General features: G+C 45.1%; 1 protein-coding gene across 4 annotated transcripts in view; it reads left to right on the plus strand.

Moving 5' to 3' along the window:
• Positions 1-18,191, plus strand: part of psd2 (pleckstrin and Sec7 domain containing 2) — a 355,353-nt gene that overhangs the window by 43,717 nt on the left and 293,445 nt on the right. Inside the window, exon 1 of one of the 4 annotated variants that reach the window (XM_067390749.1) lies at positions 58-1,705. The exons of 1 other annotated variant lie outside the window; for it this stretch is intronic. In XM_067390749.1, the coding sequence (XP_067246850.1) occupies positions 1,656-1,705 (50 nt within the window). In that variant the 5' untranslated portion in view covers positions 58-1,655. Of the gene's footprint in view, positions 1-57; positions 1,706-18,191 lie in introns of those variants that run through there. 2 more of the 4 variants (XM_067390744.1, XM_067390737.1) reach the window with 2 other exon arrangements.

Here is an 18,191-nt window from a genome sequence, read left to right on the forward strand (position 1 = left end):
AGACAACGAGCAGCGCTGAAAAGGGGTGGGGCGACATAACGTCTATAGATTGAGTAGTAGTGTGAATGTAATCTGGATGTACTACATTCACCATGCTGTTATTATAATGTGACCTACATCAGTTGTGTCGCTTCACTGTCATTCATAAATCCTCTTCCGTGGCAGTACTGTAGATCATTAAACTGTTACGCTGCCTCAGAAGTCTGTCCAAAATCAGTTTCGTGAGGTGCCTTCATGCACAAACGCTGCCGTACAAATCATTCTCTTATAAGACAGCGAGGCAGCAAGACAGCTACCTTGGTTTTAAGACGCAGCCAAAGTGTCCAACGTATGCACCCTCAGAATCTCGCAGGAAGTAGTAGGTCATCCGGGTACTTTTTGTCTACTGAGTACTGTGAATTCGGACATACGTCTTTTATCATATACTGTTTTCTCACATACTAGTAGGGAAGTATGCAATTTTCGGATGCAGCCAGGGAGTGACCGAGAGAGAAGGATGATTATTAGTTTTGATGGTGGGCCGACGTCAGCTGTGATGATTATTGTAACCAATTGTGATGGTCATTCAGCTGAATGATCTGATGTTTGTTGATAAAGGGACAAACATGTTGTGACTGCAGTTTACTGAAGAATGCCAATACCACAGAGAGCGGACTACACTCACACACACTAACAAGACACTTTACTGTACATCACAGAGCTTGGCCTCACATCCTAATCTTGAAGAGAGAACTGCAAATTTATGCAAAAGATAAAGTGTAACGAACGGAGGACATTTTGTCATAAAATGACGGTCTGTGTGTGAGTGTGTTGGACGTTATCTGTATCCATTCTGCCTGTCTGGAGGTGAGTCACTGCTGAATGGAAATGTTGTAGCTAGCACATGCTGGGGCACATGATTCATTTTTGTTGCGAGCTCAAAGTCTATGTGCTTTAATATGTTTCTGACTTGGAATAATCTATATTTTTCATGTGCTCAAGTTAGTCTCTGGAGTACATTAATAATTTAGTTATACCAAGAAAACTAACAGGGATCTCTCCGCATGCCAAACCGTTATTTCTCAAAACTGTTTACTTTAAAGTTTAGTAGTTATTTAGCTACCATTCAAATGCTTGAATATTGAAATATTTGTTATGTTTTGATGAATAAAGGTTATCAGAGTTTGCCGTCAGTAAGCGTGAGGAATGAAGAGGCAGAACTGATAATAGACACGCTGGAGCGAGGCAGTCCACACTAACCTGGTGCTCCCGGGCTCCGATCCAGATCACTACTTCAACATCTGAAAATATGGAAATGTGCCTCGGGCAGGACTCATTGAGTAATCCAATCCATCCAGAGCGACTCTCTCCGCCCCCTTCCCTTGTGTCAGACTTTGAGGAACTTCACTCTGGAAAGCCGTTTACGCCGGAGCCAAACGCGCGCGCACATTCGCTTTGAATTTTATTCGCCTCAAAACTTTTATTTATCGAAGAAATTAAAAACAGCATTCGGCGACACACGTCGCCAGAACGCCCCTTTTAGCAGCAGCTGCGTCGAAAACTTATTCCACTTGGGAAAATCCTGATTACTCAATGCGCAAAGCGCCTGCAGGCGAATGGAGTTGAAGGGATTTTTCTCGCTCCGCGCGGGACTGATGCCTGATCTCAAGTGAAAGATGTGGAAAGATGAATATGAGGTGCATTTCGACTTTCTTCTGGAGCTTCTGTAAGTTCTTCTCTACTCTAGCTTTTTGTTGCTTCTACGTAGTGTATTTCACTTTAAAAGACCCGCAACAGACTTAACAATTTATCAACTTCGTCTTAACTTGTGTAATTAAGTGAAAGTTGTATTCTTTTTGGTCTGATAAATGTGTTTATTTTGTAACGGTACTGAAGTTAAAAGTACTGGGGATTTCTTTAATTATGTAATCTATATATACATGGACTTTGTTTGAACTTTATACAGTATTCTGGTTTGGGCATCTCGCCCTTTGGTCTTTTGTGGACACATCTGATGGTTGTTTTTCTCTGTCTATGGAACACTTGCAATATATAGGGGTGCCCCTGCTAGTTGTCAAACTTTTTTATTCCAGTCAGTATTTCTCAGTGTAGTGTTTTTTTTTTTTTTTTTTTTGACATTCAGTTTATTATCAACATATTGCCAAGATGTTCAACAACACTGGTAAAGCAACTGCAAAACAACTTGTCAGAATAAAAATGTGACAACATGCCCTAATCTGAGATATACACTTTGTACAAAGAACATAACTCTTTCGGTTGAAATGCCTTCATTTTATAGTTGACTCTGGTCTGAATGTATGCCAATGTAGTTTTATTTTACACTTTTACAACTATGTACAAAAATATGATGATATTGGTCTTTACGTACAGTACTGCAATTTAAAACTTTGAGATGCATATTTGATGCTGACATACAAAACCGCTGATTATAAAAAAAGCATTCCTTTTGTGACAACTAGCCTCAGTCTCTCCCAAAGTTAGATATTAAACTCATCTCTTCCATCATCAAATGGTTTTCAATAAATACACAACCTGAGGGCCCTTAGTGTAAGAGTGTGTTAGGTAACCTAAATCCCATTGTAACCAAAATGTTTTCATTGCACATTGCAAGTCATTGCAACTAACTGGCTAACTGACAAGGAGGCAGCAACTCCTTCACACCACACTCTGTTCGTCGAACACACACTCTCCAACGGCTTCAGAGTGGGCAGAGAGAGAGAGACGCTGGCATGTGAGTCATCGACAAGCAGTCTCATGTTTAATCTCCTGCCTGGCTCAGCAGCAGCACAGGTCTATACAGAGACACGGCTGCTGGGTTTTTGTAGGATCACTGTATATCAGTGCTGCCACATTAAGCCCTGCGATAGTCACTTACAATGTTTCTCTACCCTCTATAGCTGGTGTTAGAAGGGCATCAGACTGTGATTTATTTTTTTAACTTGCAAAATCTCTTATGTGTAAATCTCTTATTGTCTAGGAATTGAAAAACCCTTACAGAGTGCTCTAGTGGTAATGTGATGAAATTGGATGAAATATTGTGGTAATTATATACAGTGGTACTAAATCATTACCATTTTCATAAACTCCAAGGTACTTTGAAGAATACCATGCATGTCCAAAAAATATGTTCTTGCAATATACATTAAAAAGATGTGTGCATATATATGGCATACAAACACACATACGCACGCACGCGCACACACACACACACATTTATTTTCATGGCAGCTATGATAGCTCATTAGCCCCTAAAACCTTATACATCACTGGCAATGTCCTACTTAAGTTCTTTTAGAAATCAATAATTTATAACTGTGCAATCTATCATAATAATTGATCATAGCAGTACGGTGGTGTCACAGACACGTCAGGTTCCAACGTCACCCAATCACAGCGCGCACCATCTCCAGAATACTAATCACCGCCACCTGCACCTCATCACTCCCCTCATCAGCAGCTCCATAAAACACTCACACTCACAGCACTCCACGTCCGGTCTCGTTTGCATACCATACCAGTTTATGCTTACCTCAAGGACTCCCCTTCGCATACCTACCTGTCTCCATCGTGTCAATTCCCATTGTGTTCTTCGTCTGCCTCGTGAGTGTGTTCCCGTCAGCTTCCAAGTGCTCCAACGATCTCCAGTCTCCAGCGTCTAACTCCCTGCAAAGAAAAGGACAGTAACTATTCCAAGTATTCCCAGTTCAAGTCATTCTACTACCAGTTCACTCACCTGTTTCATTCTCCTTGCTCTCCTGTGGTCAAAATAAAGACTGTGTTAAGTGATACCTGTGTCTGTCCTCAGTCTACTGTAACAGAAGACCGGACCAACACCGCTGACCCAGGATGAGCCAACCTGATCCCTTTCAGGATTTGGTGGATGCGCTTCGGCGCACGTTAATAACTCAACCATCGCCACTATCTCCAGTTCCTCCATCTTCACCAGCACCAGCACCAGCTAGCCCCACAGAGAACGTCAACACTCCTCCTTCACTGCCGCCGTACGCCAGTCCCATGGCCAAACCGGCACCCTACTCAGGATCGGCGGAGGATTGCAGCGGATTCCTGCTGCAATGCACACTGGTCCTGGAGATGCAGCCGCACCTGTACCCGAGTGATACTGCCAAAATAGCGTTCATTATCTCTCAGCTCAGCGGCAAAGCATTAAAATGGGCCGATTCCATCTGGTCCCAGCAGGGTGCTGTAACCCAATCCTACTCGTCGTTTATTTCCCACTTCCGGGAGGTATTCGGGAAACCCATCACAGACTCTTCAGCTGGTGAGAAACTCTATAATTTGAGACAAGGCTCCATGTCTGTTTATGATTATGCTTTGCAGTTCAGAACGCTTGCAGCCCTCAGCGGATGGAACGAACAAGCCCTGATAACGAACTACCGGCAAGGATTGGAACCTCGGGTGTGGCTGCAACTCGCTGCATGCGAGGATAACATCGGCCTAGAAAAGTTCATCCAGCTCTCCATCCGCTGCGCCACTTGCATGCAGGCGTGCCTCCAAGAGCACCAGGACCAGTTCTTCTCCACCGTGCCACTCTGCCGATCCGAACCCATCAGCACTCCAGAACCAGCTCAAGAACCCATGGAAGTAGAAAACTCTCGTCTATCCTATGAAGAACGTCGCCGCCGCCTCACCCTTCGTCTCTGTCTCTACTGTGGTGAACCGGGGCATGTGATTGCTGCATGCCCCACATGACCGCCGCGACCCCTGGTGAGTGCCATTATTCCTGCCACTCAAAAGATGAAACCACTCACTACTGCCGTCAATCTTACTGCCGCTAATGTTTCACTTACAGTGGTCACGCTCATCGACTCGGGGTCCGCCGGCAACTTTATCTCTGGTGCCCTCTGCCGTCAACTCCGCATCAAGACCTCTCCGACTACGACAATCTACAAGATCCGCTCCATAACCGGCCGACCCCTGAGCCGTAAGTGCGTCCGCTTTGTGGCAGGACCCGTTAACATTCAAGTTGGACTTCTACATCAAGAAGAGGCACATCTGGTGGTTCTGGAGGATTCAACCGCTGACGTGGTTCTGGGGCGCCCCTGGTTGGAGCAGCACAATCTGACCATCTCCTGGAAAACGGGCGAAGTCCTGAAGTGGGGCGACACTTGCTTCAAGCACTGTTTGACGGATCTGCCAGTTCCACCAAACTCCTCACCTGATCTCTCTCTCTGCGCCACGTCCATCGAAAGTCCTGTTGAACAACGTTCTGTGGATATCCCCGAGTGTTACGCCCCCTTCAGCGACGTATTTTGCCCTCAGCGGGCTTCCAAGCTGCCTCCACACCGGCCATGGGACTGCGCCATCGACCTGCTTCCGGGTGAACCAGTGCCCAAAGGAAAAATCTACCCGCTTTCCATCCCGGAGGAGAAGGCAATGGAGGATTACATCAAGGAAGCCCTCGCCCAAGGTTACATCAGGCCGTCTACTTCCCCTGCTTCTTCCAGTTTCTTCTTTGTGGCTAAAAAGGACGGAGGCTTGCGGCCCTGTATTGACTACCATGCACTCAACAAGATTACAGTGAAGTTCCGTTAACCCCTTCCTCTCGTCTCGGCTGCCCTAGAACATCTCCGTGGTGCCACTGTGTTCACGAAGCTGGACCTCCGCAGCGCGTATAACCTCATCCGGATACGTGAGGGGGACGAGTGGAAGACTGCCTTCATTACCCCTACTGGCCACTACGAGTACTTGGTCATGCCGTATGGACTACTCAACGCCCCCTCCGTATTCCAGGACTTCATTCATGAGGTGCTCCGGGAGTTTCTCCATCGGTTTGTCCTGGTCTACATAGACGACATTCTCATCTACTCCCGGAGCCAGGCCGAACATCGCCAACACGTTGCGGAGGTCCTCACCCGCCTTCGCCAATACCATCTGTTCCTCAAGGCCGAAAAATGCACTTTCCATCAACCCTCCGTTTCGTTCCTGGGATATAACATCGACCACAGTGGCATCCGGATGGACGAGAGGAAGGTGGAATCCATTACCAACTGGCCAGAACCCACCACCATTAAAGAACTCCAGCGCTTCCTCGGTTTCTCAAATTTCTACAGAAGATTCATCAAAGGTTACAGCTCTATCGCCCATCCACTTACCAGCTTACTCCGCAACCAGCCCAAGTCTCTGTCCTGGACCCCGGCAGCCACCAACGCCTTCAACCAGCTCAAAGAAGCCTTTACCACCGCTCCCTTACTCGTACACCCTGACCCAGAGAAACAATTCATTGTTGAAGTGGACGCATCGACCACCGGAGTGGGAGCGGTGTTATCGCAGCAGCAGGGGACCCCAAGTAGACTCCATCCATGCGCCTTCTCCCGCAAGCTCAGCCCGGCGGAAGTCAACTATTCCATCGGGGACAGGGAACTTCTAGCGATCAAGCTTGCTTTGGAAGAGTGGAGGCATTGGCTGGAGGGAGCCAAGCATGCGTTCTTGGTATTAACAGATCACAAAAACTTGGAGTACCTTCGCTCTGCGAAAAGATTGAACCCTAGACAAGCTCGCTGGGCCATGTTTTTCTCCCGCTTTAACTACACCATCTCCTTCCGTCCTGGTACGAAAAATGTGAAAGCGGATGCTCTCTCACGTCTGCATGCCCCAGAAGAAAAGACTGAGGAACCTGAACCCATTATTCCTAGCTCCCTCATTGTGAGTCCCATTACGTGGTCAGAAGAGACCATTCCCTCCTCCAATGCCTCCACTAACCCTCCGCCGGGCTGTCCACCAGGCTTGCTCTATCTTCCACGGACACGACGCACTCCCACCATTCACTCAGCCCACACGTCACTTGGCACTGGTCACCCGGGGGCCAATGAGACCCTCTCGTTGCTGAAAGAACGCTTCTGGTGGCCAGGGATGGCAGCCGACGTCAGAAGGTACGTGCAGGGCTGTAGGGAGTGTGCCATCTCCAAGTCTCCTCGTCATCTGCCAGCTGGGAAACTCCTTCTGCTGCCCGTTCCAGATCGCCCCTGGTCACACCTAGGAGTGGACTTCATATCTGATCTCCCTGTCTCAGACAGATACACCACCATCCTAGTTGTCGTGGACCGGTTCTCAAAGTCATGTCGTTTAATTCCACTTCCTGGATTACCTACTGCAATGGAGACCTCCGAAATACTCTTCAACCAAGTCTTCAGATACTTCGGAATTCCAGAAGATATCGTCTCCGACCGTGGGCCTCAATTCATATCCCGTGTATGGAAGTCCTTCTACTCACTCCTAGGTGTGGCCGTCAGCCTCACATCTGGATATCACCCCCAGTCGAACGGGCAGACGGAAAGGAAGGTTCAGGAGATTGGCCGCTTCCTCCGTACCTTCTGTCATGACCACCAGGACTCTTGGAACCAGTTCCTGGGTTGGGCCGAGTACGCCCAAAACTCTCTCCGACAGTCAACTACTGGGCTTACACCGTTTCAATGCGTACTCGGTTACCAACCCCCACTGTTCCCCTGGGATGGGGAACCCTCCAACGTTCCTGCAGTGGATTACTGGTTCCGAGAGAGCGAGAGGGTCTGGGACTCAGCTCACCACCAGTTGCAACGAGCCCTGCGCAGACGCAGAATGGTAGCCGACCTCCGACGCTCGAACACCCCAGTATTCCAGCCTGGTCAGATGGTCTGGCTATCCACCCGTGACATCAGACTGCGTCTGCCCTGCAGAAAGCTGAGTCCCAGGTTCATTGGCCCATTCCCCATCGTCAAGCAAGTCAACCCGGTCACTTATCAACTCCGGCTGCCACAAGGGTACCGTATACATCCCACTTTCCATGTGTCACTCCTCAAAGCTCACCATCCCTCTGTTCTTCCCACAGGACCTGACGTGGCTCCCGCCAAACCCCCCCTTCCACTCATCGTGGAAGACGGAGCTGCGTACGAGGTGCGAGAGATCTTGAACTCCCGGCGTCGTGGTGGTCAGCTTGAATACCTGGTGGATTGGGAAGGATATGGTCCCGAAGAACACTCCTGGGTCCCAAGGGACGACATCTTAGACCCCAGTTTACTCCAAACCTTCCATGACAGTCACCCTGAGAAACCAGCACCGCGGGGAAGAGGACGACCACCACGGCGTCGGGGTTCTCGGCCCTCTGGAGCGGGCCGTGGAGGGGGGGGTACTGTCACAGACACGTCAGGTTCCAACGTCACCCAATCACAGCGCGCACCATCTCCAGAATACTAATCACCGCCACCTGCACCTCATCACTCCCCTCATCAGCAGCTCCATAAAACACTCACACTCACAGCACTCCATGTCCGGTCTCGTTTGCATACCATACCAGTTTATGCTTAACTCAAGGACTCCCCTTCGCATACCTACCTGTCTCCATCGTGTCGATTCCCATTGTGTTCTTCGTCTGCCTCGTGAGTGTGTTCCCTTCAGCTTCCAAGTGCTCCAACGATCTCCAGTCTCCAGCGTCTAACTCCCTGCAAAGAAAAGGACAGTAACTATTCCAAGTATTCCCAGTTCAAGTCATTCTACTACCATTTCACTCACCTGTTTCATTCTCCTTGCACTCCTGTGGTCAAAATAAAGACTGTGTTAAGTGATACCTGTGTCTGTCCTCCGTTTACTGTAACAGGTGGCAGATGGAAACATATTGAGACATATTTCTGATGGTGTTTGTTCAGTCATTATGTACCAGAGGTGTCAAGTAACGAAGTACAAATACTTCGTTACCTTACTTAAGTAGAAATTTCGGGTATCTATACTTTACTGGAGTAATTATTTTTCAGCTTACTTTTTACTTCTACTCCTTACATTTTCACGCAATTATCTGTACTTTCTACTCCTTACATTTTAAAAATAGCCTCGTTACTCTTATTTCATTTCGGCTTGTTTTCATTCCGGCTTTAAAAAAAAAAAAAAAACTATCCAGATAAATCGCGCCATCCGGATAGAGTGAATTCGATTGTGGTTGGATGAGAAGATAAAACATATAACGTACCATTCTGACACCCTATTGGTTTGTACGTAATCCATCACACCTGCACATCAAATCACGTCACACTCCAGCAAGGAGGACTAAAAGGTGCGTTCACGGCCTTGTAATTCCTGTAGTTACGAGATTCGAGCTTGTAAAAAGCGTTCACGTCCTCGTAGAGATCGTAATTACAGCTTGTAAGCTGGTAGTTTTCTGAGATCTCCCACATGTTCCACCTGACCGCTGTAGATTCATTTAGGTGTTGATAGTGGTGTCATGGAAACGCATAATTCCTAGTCCAAGGACCAAAAGGACGTGAACAGCTCCGAATATAACGTCACGTGTTGTCATCTCAAGATTCCGGTAAATACGAGGTGACGTGAACGCAGTAATAGTCAGTGTTGGGGGCATTACTCAAAAAAGATGATTTCTTATAAGTTATTATTTCTACACTACTGGCTCATTTAGGCTATCAAACGGGTGCTTTCTCTTCGTCCTCTGCAAATTAAGCTAGGTAACGTAATGTTAGTTCGATAGAGAGACGTTTAAATCGTATACCGGTTTTTAAACTTTTTTTTAAATTTTTTTAAGCGCGACCCTTTTATTTATGTGACACATAGTCATATACAACCATGTAACTAAACAAGCCAAAACGAATTAATTTAAAACGAAACTTAAGGTAAACCTGCATTGCTCTCATGGTATACCTCTCTCTTTCAGTGAAGTGGAGCAGTGCTCTTGCTGAATGGCACGGATTGCACTACAGACTATTGTACCTTTTATATGTTTTTTTTTTAAAACTGTATTTTATTTTTCATAACGAACAAGCTGCGATGTCACGTTTCCAGTGCTTTGTTGTGTGCGCGTGAGGCGCAGGCGCGATCAAACAGCTGTCTTTAAAGGGGACTTGCCTCGTCATCATGGCAAAGGTTCGTGAACAGGTCAGATTACGTCAGAGTTTGTTGGATGCTCAGACGACCAAACAAACGCCGATTAAAGGTGCCCTAGATTCAAAAATTGAATTTATCTTGGCATAGTTAAATAACAAGAGTTCAGTACATGGAAATGACATACAGTGAGTCTCAAACTCCATTGTTTCCTCCTTATATAAATCTCATTTGTTTAAAAGACCTCCGAAGAACAGGCGAATCTCAACATAACACCCACTGTCACGTAACAGTCGGGGTGTACGCCCCAATATTTGCATATGCCCGCCCATGTTCCCAACATTATGAAAGGCATTAGAAAAGGGCAGCCAGTTAACGTCTGGATGTGCACAGCTGAATCATCAGACTAGGTAAGCAAGCAAGAACAATAGAGAAAAATGGCAGATGGAACAATAATAACTGACATGATTCATGATAACATCATATTTTTAGTGATATTTGTAAACTGTATTTCTAAATGTTTTGTTAGCATGTTGCTAATGTACTGTTAAATGTGGTTAAAGTTACCATCGTTTCTTACTGTATTCACGGAGACAAGAGCCGTCGTTATTTTAATTTTTAAACACTTGCAGTCTGTATAATTCATAAACACAACTTCATTCTTTATAAATCTCTCCAACAGTGTAGCATTAGCTGTTAGCCACAGAGCACAGCCTCAAATTCATTCAGAATGTAAACAATATAACAGTATACAATACTCACATAATCCGACGCATGCATGCCGCATGCATGACGAACACTTTGTAAAGATCCATTTGAGGGTGTAAACTTTGTTTATGTACTGTTTAAGGCAAGCGCAAGCTTGGGGGCAGAGAGCATGAGAATTAAAGGGGCAGTAGCATAAATCGGCTCATATTTAATGATGCCCCAAAATAGGTAGTTAAAAAAATTAATTAAAAAAAATCTATGGAGTATTTTGAGCTGAAACTTCACAGACACATTCAGGGGACACCTTAGACTTATATTACATCTTGTAAAAAAACATTCGATGGCACCTTTAAACATGTTCAGTCGGGTAAACAGACTCCGACCAACGCCAACACCTATCCAAAAAACTCCAACAGAGAGTTTGCTGGCGTTTGTTGGTGCGGTGTGAACTGAAACAGCTGAAAACAGCTGGCAGGTGTTAATGTCAAGCCCTGATTGTTACTAAGCCTGCCCTGGGTACACCAAAACTACCCGCATTTTTCTTGTCCGTTGCCCTCACAAATTTCTGCAGTTAAGCTTGGATGTACATTTACATTCCAATAAAGGTTATTAATGCCTCTGAATTTTGACTTTTTGCACCATTAGAATACTTATAGGCAACTAGTCATGATATCTTCCACTCCATGAAACCCATGTTAATGTCAGTAGTACACATATATGGTGCTTTAATGTATTTGCATTGTACTAAAATGCGTTCATTTTCAATGGACATATATGCGGCTGAAACGGGTAGCCTAGTGCATCCCAAATTTTTCAACATTAACATTTTAAAGAACATTATGGTCATTATGGCCTTTAGAAAAATGTTTTTTTGAGGAGGTGGAGTACACAATAGGCCCCTGTGGCACGGCCTAAGCTTTTGTCCTTAATGGCATTTTTTCCCCTACATTACTTTTACTTTTATACTTTAAGTAGTTTTGAAACCAGTACTTTTATACTTTTACTTGAGTAAAACGCTTGAGTTGATACTTCAACTTCTACAGAAGTATTTTTAAACCCTAGTATCTATACTTCTACTTGAGTAATGAATGTGAATACTTTTGACACCAGTGTTATGTACACAGGACTAAAATACAAACTACCAACTGTTTTGACACCTGATTACTGAAAGTGTATGTCAGTTGTGCTGAACCAGTCAGAGAATCTGCCCATCTAATTCACACCTGTCTCTGTGCAGACCCCTGTGCTCACATACAGTAGATGTGAGTCATATTTGGGATGATTCAGTGAGTGTTTTGATTCACAGGAAGAGGGAAGGAGACGATTGTAAAGCCTGAACTCAGATAATCTTTCCCCATACCTTTGTGCAATGTCTTCATATTTTGTATTGTATTGTAAAAAATTAACTGATACATTTAACAACACGGATCAATCGATCATGTGATGAATAATTCAACAGATACCTGGCCACATGTGTATCTTGGCATACACTCTTAAAAAGGGGATTTTCGCAATGATGCCATAGAAGGACAATTTTTGGTTCCTTGAACCTTTAGGTGAACAGTTGTTAAAAGAACCATTTTTTTTTTTCTTAGAATCTTTTTCCAATATAAAGAATCATTTGTGTAATGAGAATTTTGCACAGATTTAAAGGTTCTTCATGGAACCATCAATGCAATAAAGGTCCTTTAAAATGAATTTCAATCCTTTTAAATGATTACAATTGTTTTTTATTGTGTTGAGCATATAGGACTTAATAGTACAATCCCTTAGAATAATCGGCACTTTGTTAACATCTTGAGTGGGGAGTAAGGGTAATCCCTTCATTGGGGTCATCCGGTGGGCACTCTCCTTCCTTGGTGTTTTGTTGATAATCTCACTATACCTCCAAAGAGCTGGGCGTGGGGGTGCTTGAAAAACAGCAGTCCACTAGCGAGTGCGCATGGACTTTGAAAGGTTCGCGCGCTGAACTGTGCACAAGATGGAGTGGGACACGGAAAATGAAGTAAGGCCTGGCTATAGTCTACCCGTGGCTTAAGACAACTTTTATTTTATACACACAGCACAGAGAAGCATCTTTCTAATAGGCACAGAGTGAACGCGCACTTTAATTCAGCTCGTCTCTTTCACTGGTTCCGCCACGTGCTTCTCGTGCACGTTGGGATTGTTTACATCTGAGGGTGTGTCCTTTTGACGCAGAATACAGCGGTGTTGTGCATTTTATACAACTGATGGGTAAAGTATTCTTAATTGCCTTATAAAAAATTAATATTTGGTAATAAATTATATTTACAGTATTCTGAAGTGCCGGTGATTACAATATTGTGCATAGTCATTATCGCATAGTCATTATCGATATTTATCTACTTATCTATTATCTATTTATCTAGTCTACTTTCTAATAAACCGACCAAACTGCCTGTCAAGTGATATACGAAACTGACAATGATTTTATCTTTTTTAAATAAATGAAAGGCAATGTGGATAAACATTCACAGCCATGATGTATGAACACTCTCAAAGATATAGAAAAAAATGAATAAAAACATTTTGGATCAATAAACTTTAAAAAAATAAAATAAATATAAATAAATAAATAAATAAATAAATAAATAAATAAATAAATAAAATATATATATATATATATATATATATATATATATATATATATATATATATATATATATATACACATACAGGGGTGTAAATGGGGGGTAACGCGGGGGGACGGCGTCCCCGGAGTGAATTTAAAGGGGGGATGGCGTTCCAGTTCAAATTTGGTTTGATTTTTTTTCAGAAATTAAGGGATTTCTGTATTTACACTCAATAGCCTACGAAAACAAAACCGATTCAGTGCAAAAACATAGTGCGATAAAATTGCATGATTAATCATAAAAAGATCGCAATCTGAATTCAAACACCCACGCGGTTTCATTTGAATTCTATTCAGAATGTAGTAAAACGTTATGGAGAAAGTCATCATGATCTAAAAACAGCTAGTAAAAAGACGAAAGATGATGAAAGATGAAGATGATGAAAGATGAAAAGAGGGGAAAACATGATGATGATCCTGCAAGTTTTTTAAACTTCTCATGACCACCTTTCCTAGAATTTATCACGTTCTATTGTATTTATTGTAGTACATTTTAACTAACTTGTTCAAGAATTTATAATATATAATCTATTAAGGCAATAGATTTAATAAAGAGAGAAAAAATTAACATTGCCCTAAGCATGCAATGAGGAGCCATCAATGGTCTATCTTTAATTATATCCTTATTGTAACAAATGCTATGGTTAAACAATTACAAAAACTACTTTTTCATAAGGCCAAGTAAAGTTAGAATCATGGATCTTCTTTAATTATTGACTAAACATTAGTTTTCCTCATGTGTAAAACGTGTTCTGCTAATATGACAGATATGCTTAATAGGAAAAACCTGGCTGTACTCCAAGAATCAACATGTTTGGTATAAGAACATTTTAAAGGTGCCATCGAATTGAAAATTGAATACACCTCGGCATATTTGAATAACGAGTTCAGTACATGGAAATGACATACAGTGAGTCTCAAACTCCATTGTTTCCTCCTTCTTATATAAATCTCAATTGTTTAAACGACCTCTGAAGAACAGGCGAATCTCAACATAACACCAACTGTTACGTAACACTTGGGGTGTACGCCCCCAATATTTGCATAATGCCAGCCCATGATTGAGGCATTACACAAGGGCAGAACGTCTGGATCTGTGCACAACTGAATCATCAGACTATAGCAAGCAAGGACAACAGCGAAAAATGGCAGATGGAGTAATAATAACTGACATGATCCATGATAACATGATATTTTTAGTGATATTTGTAAATTGTCTTTCTAAATGTTTCATTAGCATGTTGCTAATGTACTGTCAAAGTCCCTTTGAGTGTTATTCTATAGTCTTTGGTACTGGTTAAAGTTACCATCATTTCTTAGGGTGCGTTCACACTTGTCATGTTTGGTTCAATTAAAACGAACCCTGGTGCGATTGCTCTATTAGTGCGGTTCATTTGAACATATGTGAACCCTGCCATCCGAACCCTGGTGCGCACCAAACAAGCGGACCGAGACTGCTGAAAAGATGGGTCTCGGTCTGCTTCCAAACGAAAACAGGAAGACGAGACCCTAAAAAGTACAGAATCCTCACCCATGTCGGTTTTTCTCGTCATAGTCGCAAGTTTGCCCATGACAGGCATGACGCACGTCTCCACGCAGTAGATCATTTGTGTGTGACAGATGGATTCCCGCCGGTGTTTTGACTACTTTACACATTTTATAAGCTCTTCACGAGTTCCCAGCTGGCCAAAATACCATCACATGCAGGCTACGCACTGCTACGCACACACAACGAGCGCATTTACCTCAGCACACAGCATTGTATTGGATGTTCGGTAAGTTCTGTCTCAAAATAGGCAATACGTCATAAAATCCGACCTATCACATTGTGAATGTATCCCTATGCCTTAAGGTTCGGTATCTTTTGGTTTGGTGATAAAATTTGAACGCTAATCGGACCAGGACTAAATGTTGTTGTTTTTTTCTTCTTTGGTCAAATAAATAAATAAACCTCACGAGGGAGCTGTAACAGACACGTCAGGTTCCACCTCACTGCCATACCCACGTACCCAATCACCGGAGTACTAATCACCACCACCTGCCACTCATCAGCACTGCAATCAACACCACTACAAAGACTCTCCACACACACACACTCACTGTCCGGTCTCGTTTGCACTACTACCTATGTATGCTAACCTTAAGGACTCCTAACGCCATACTTACCTGCTCCAGTCTTCTCATCCATCTCCTTCGTCTCCCGTCCTCCTTGTGTGATTACCTGCCTGTGTGTGTGAGTGTCTCCGCCAGCTTCAACCATCCCATCTCTTCAGCTGCATCTGCAAGACATTATCAGGACAGTATCATATTCCCTTCATCTCTCCAGTACTCATTATCTGCTTACCATAACCCAGTGCTCTGCTTATTATTAATAAACTCACCTGGATTGTTTATACCTCTGCCTCCGTGTCTCACAGCAGCAGGGGACTCCTAGTAGACTCCATCCATGCGCCTTCTTCTCCCGCAAGCTCAACCCGGCGGAGGTCATTTACGACATCGGTGACCGCGAACTCCGGGCCGTCAAGCTTGCCCTCGAGGAGTGAAGGCATTGGTTGGAGGGGGCTACTCATCCATTCCAAGTTCTCACTGATCACAAAAACCTTGAATATCTAAAAGCTGCCAAAAGACTCAACCCTCGCCAAGCTCGCTGGGCCATGTTTTTCTCAAGGTTCAATTTCTCTATCTCCTACCGCCCTGGTTCTAAAAATACCAAAGCTGACGCTCTGTCTCGCCTCCATTCCCCGGAGGAAAAGCCTGAAGACCCTGAAACAATCCTGCCGGAGTCCATCTTCGTGAATCCCATCCAGTGGTCCGAAGAAACCATACCCTCCTCCAATGCCTCCACACGCACTCCGCCGGGTTGCCCCCAAGGCTTGCAATACGTCACCCGGGCACGTCGCACTCCACTTCTGCACAATACCCACTCATCACTTGGCACTGGTCACCCGGGGGTCAATGAGACCCTCTCGTTGCTCAAACAACGCTTCTGGTGGCCCAACATGGCCAACGATGTCAGAAGGTACGTGCAGGGCTGCAGGGAGTGCGCCATCTCTAAGAGCCCACGCCATCTTCCCACCGGCAAGCTCCTACCTCTGCCCGTTCCTGAGAGACCCTGGTCACACCTGGGAGTGGACTTCGTCACAGATCTCCCTGAGTCTGACGGTAACACCTGCATCCTGGTGGTGGTAGACCGCTTCTCAAAGTCCTGCCGCCTGATACCCCTGGAGGGTCTACCTACCGCCATGGCAACTGCTAAGTTGATGTTTAATCATGTTTTTCGTCATTATGGAATACCTGAAGATATAGTCTCCGACAGAGGACCCCAGTTCGTCTCCCACATCTGGAAAGCCTTCTTCTCCCTCCTGGGTGTGACCGTCAGCCTGTCATCCGGATACCATCCTCAGTCGAACGGGCAGACGGAACGCAAGATCCAGGAGATAGGCCGCTTCCTGCGTACCTTCTGTCACGGCCACCAGAACTCCTGTAACCAGTACCTGGGTTGGGCCGAGTACGCACAGAACTCCCTCCGCCAAGCCACAACTGGACTGACACCCTTCCAGTGCGTACTCGGCTACCAACCCCCACTGTTCCCCTGGGATGGGGAAACTTCCAACGTCCCCGCAGTCGACTACTGGTTCCGGGAGAGCGAGAGGGTTTGGGACTCAGCTCATCACCAACTGCAGAGAGCCCTGCGCAGACGCAAGATGACAGCCGACCTTCGGCGCTCCGAAGCTCCCGTCTACCAACCGGGGCAGAAGGTCTGGCTGTCCACCCGGGACATCAGGATGCGTCTGCCCTGCAAGAAGCTGAGTCCCCGCTTCATTGGCCCGTTCCCCACCATCCGGCAGATCAACCCCGTCACCTACCGTCTTCAACTCCCAGCACAGTACAGTAGAATCCATCCCACATTCCACGTATCACTGCTCAAGCCTCACCACCCTTCTGTTGTTCCCTCCACAGAACCTGACGTGGCAGCCGCCGAGCCCCCCCTTCCACTCATCCTGGAGGACGGCACAGCCTACGTGGTTCACGAAATCCTGGATTCCCGGCGCCGTGGTGGTCAGCTGGAATACCTCGTCGACTGGGAAGGCTATGGTCCCGAGGAACGCTCATGGGTCCCCAAGAATGATATCATTGATCCTATCCTATTACAGAACTTCCATACCAATCACCCTGACAGACCTGCCCCACGCCCGAGAGGAAGACCACCACGACGTCGGGGTCCGCGGCCCTCAGGAGCGGGCCGTGGGAGGGGGGGTACTGTAACAGACACGTCAGGTTCCACCTCACTGCCATACCCACGTACCCAATCACCGGAGTACTAATCACCACCACCTGCCACTCATCAGCACTGCAATCAACACCACTACAAAGACTCTCCACACACACACACTCACTGTCCGGTCTCGTTTGCACTACTACCTATGTATGCTAACCTTAAGGACTCCTAACGCCATACTTACCTGCTCCAGTCGTCTCATCCATCTCCTTCGTCTCCCGTCCTCCTTGTGTGATTACCTGCCTGTGTGTGTGAGTGTCTCCGCCAGCTTCAACCATCCCATCTCTTCAGCTGCATCTGCAAGACATTATCAGGACAGTATCATATTCCCTTCATCTCTCCAGTACTCATTATCTGCTTACCATAACCCAGTGCTCTGCTTATTATTAATAAACTCACCTGGATTGTTTATACCTCTGCCTCCGTGTCTCTGTACCGTAACAGGAGCAAACCCAAACTCCTCGCAACCAAGGAAGACAAGCAGTCCCCCATCCCAAACGTAAGTGAACAAAATAGAGTAAATTACCCTTTGAAAGTAACTTGATACTTCAAGTAAAGATTGCATAAATTACATCGTTACACCAGTAGGTGGCGACAAATGATTGTTAAAAATGTATTTGTCATTGATTCATTCATTACAAAGAATTGTTCAAAACGTTGATCATCTATGAAACAAGTGACATCTTTATAATTGAGTCATTGAATCATTTATTCAAACCGATTTGATAATTC

This window comes from Chanodichthys erythropterus, chromosome 1 (genome assembly GCF_024489055.1).
Source record: "Chanodichthys erythropterus isolate Z2021 chromosome 1, ASM2448905v1, whole genome shotgun sequence".
Classification (NCBI taxonomy): Eukaryota; Metazoa; Chordata; class Actinopteri; order Cypriniformes; family Xenocyprididae; genus Chanodichthys; species Chanodichthys erythropterus.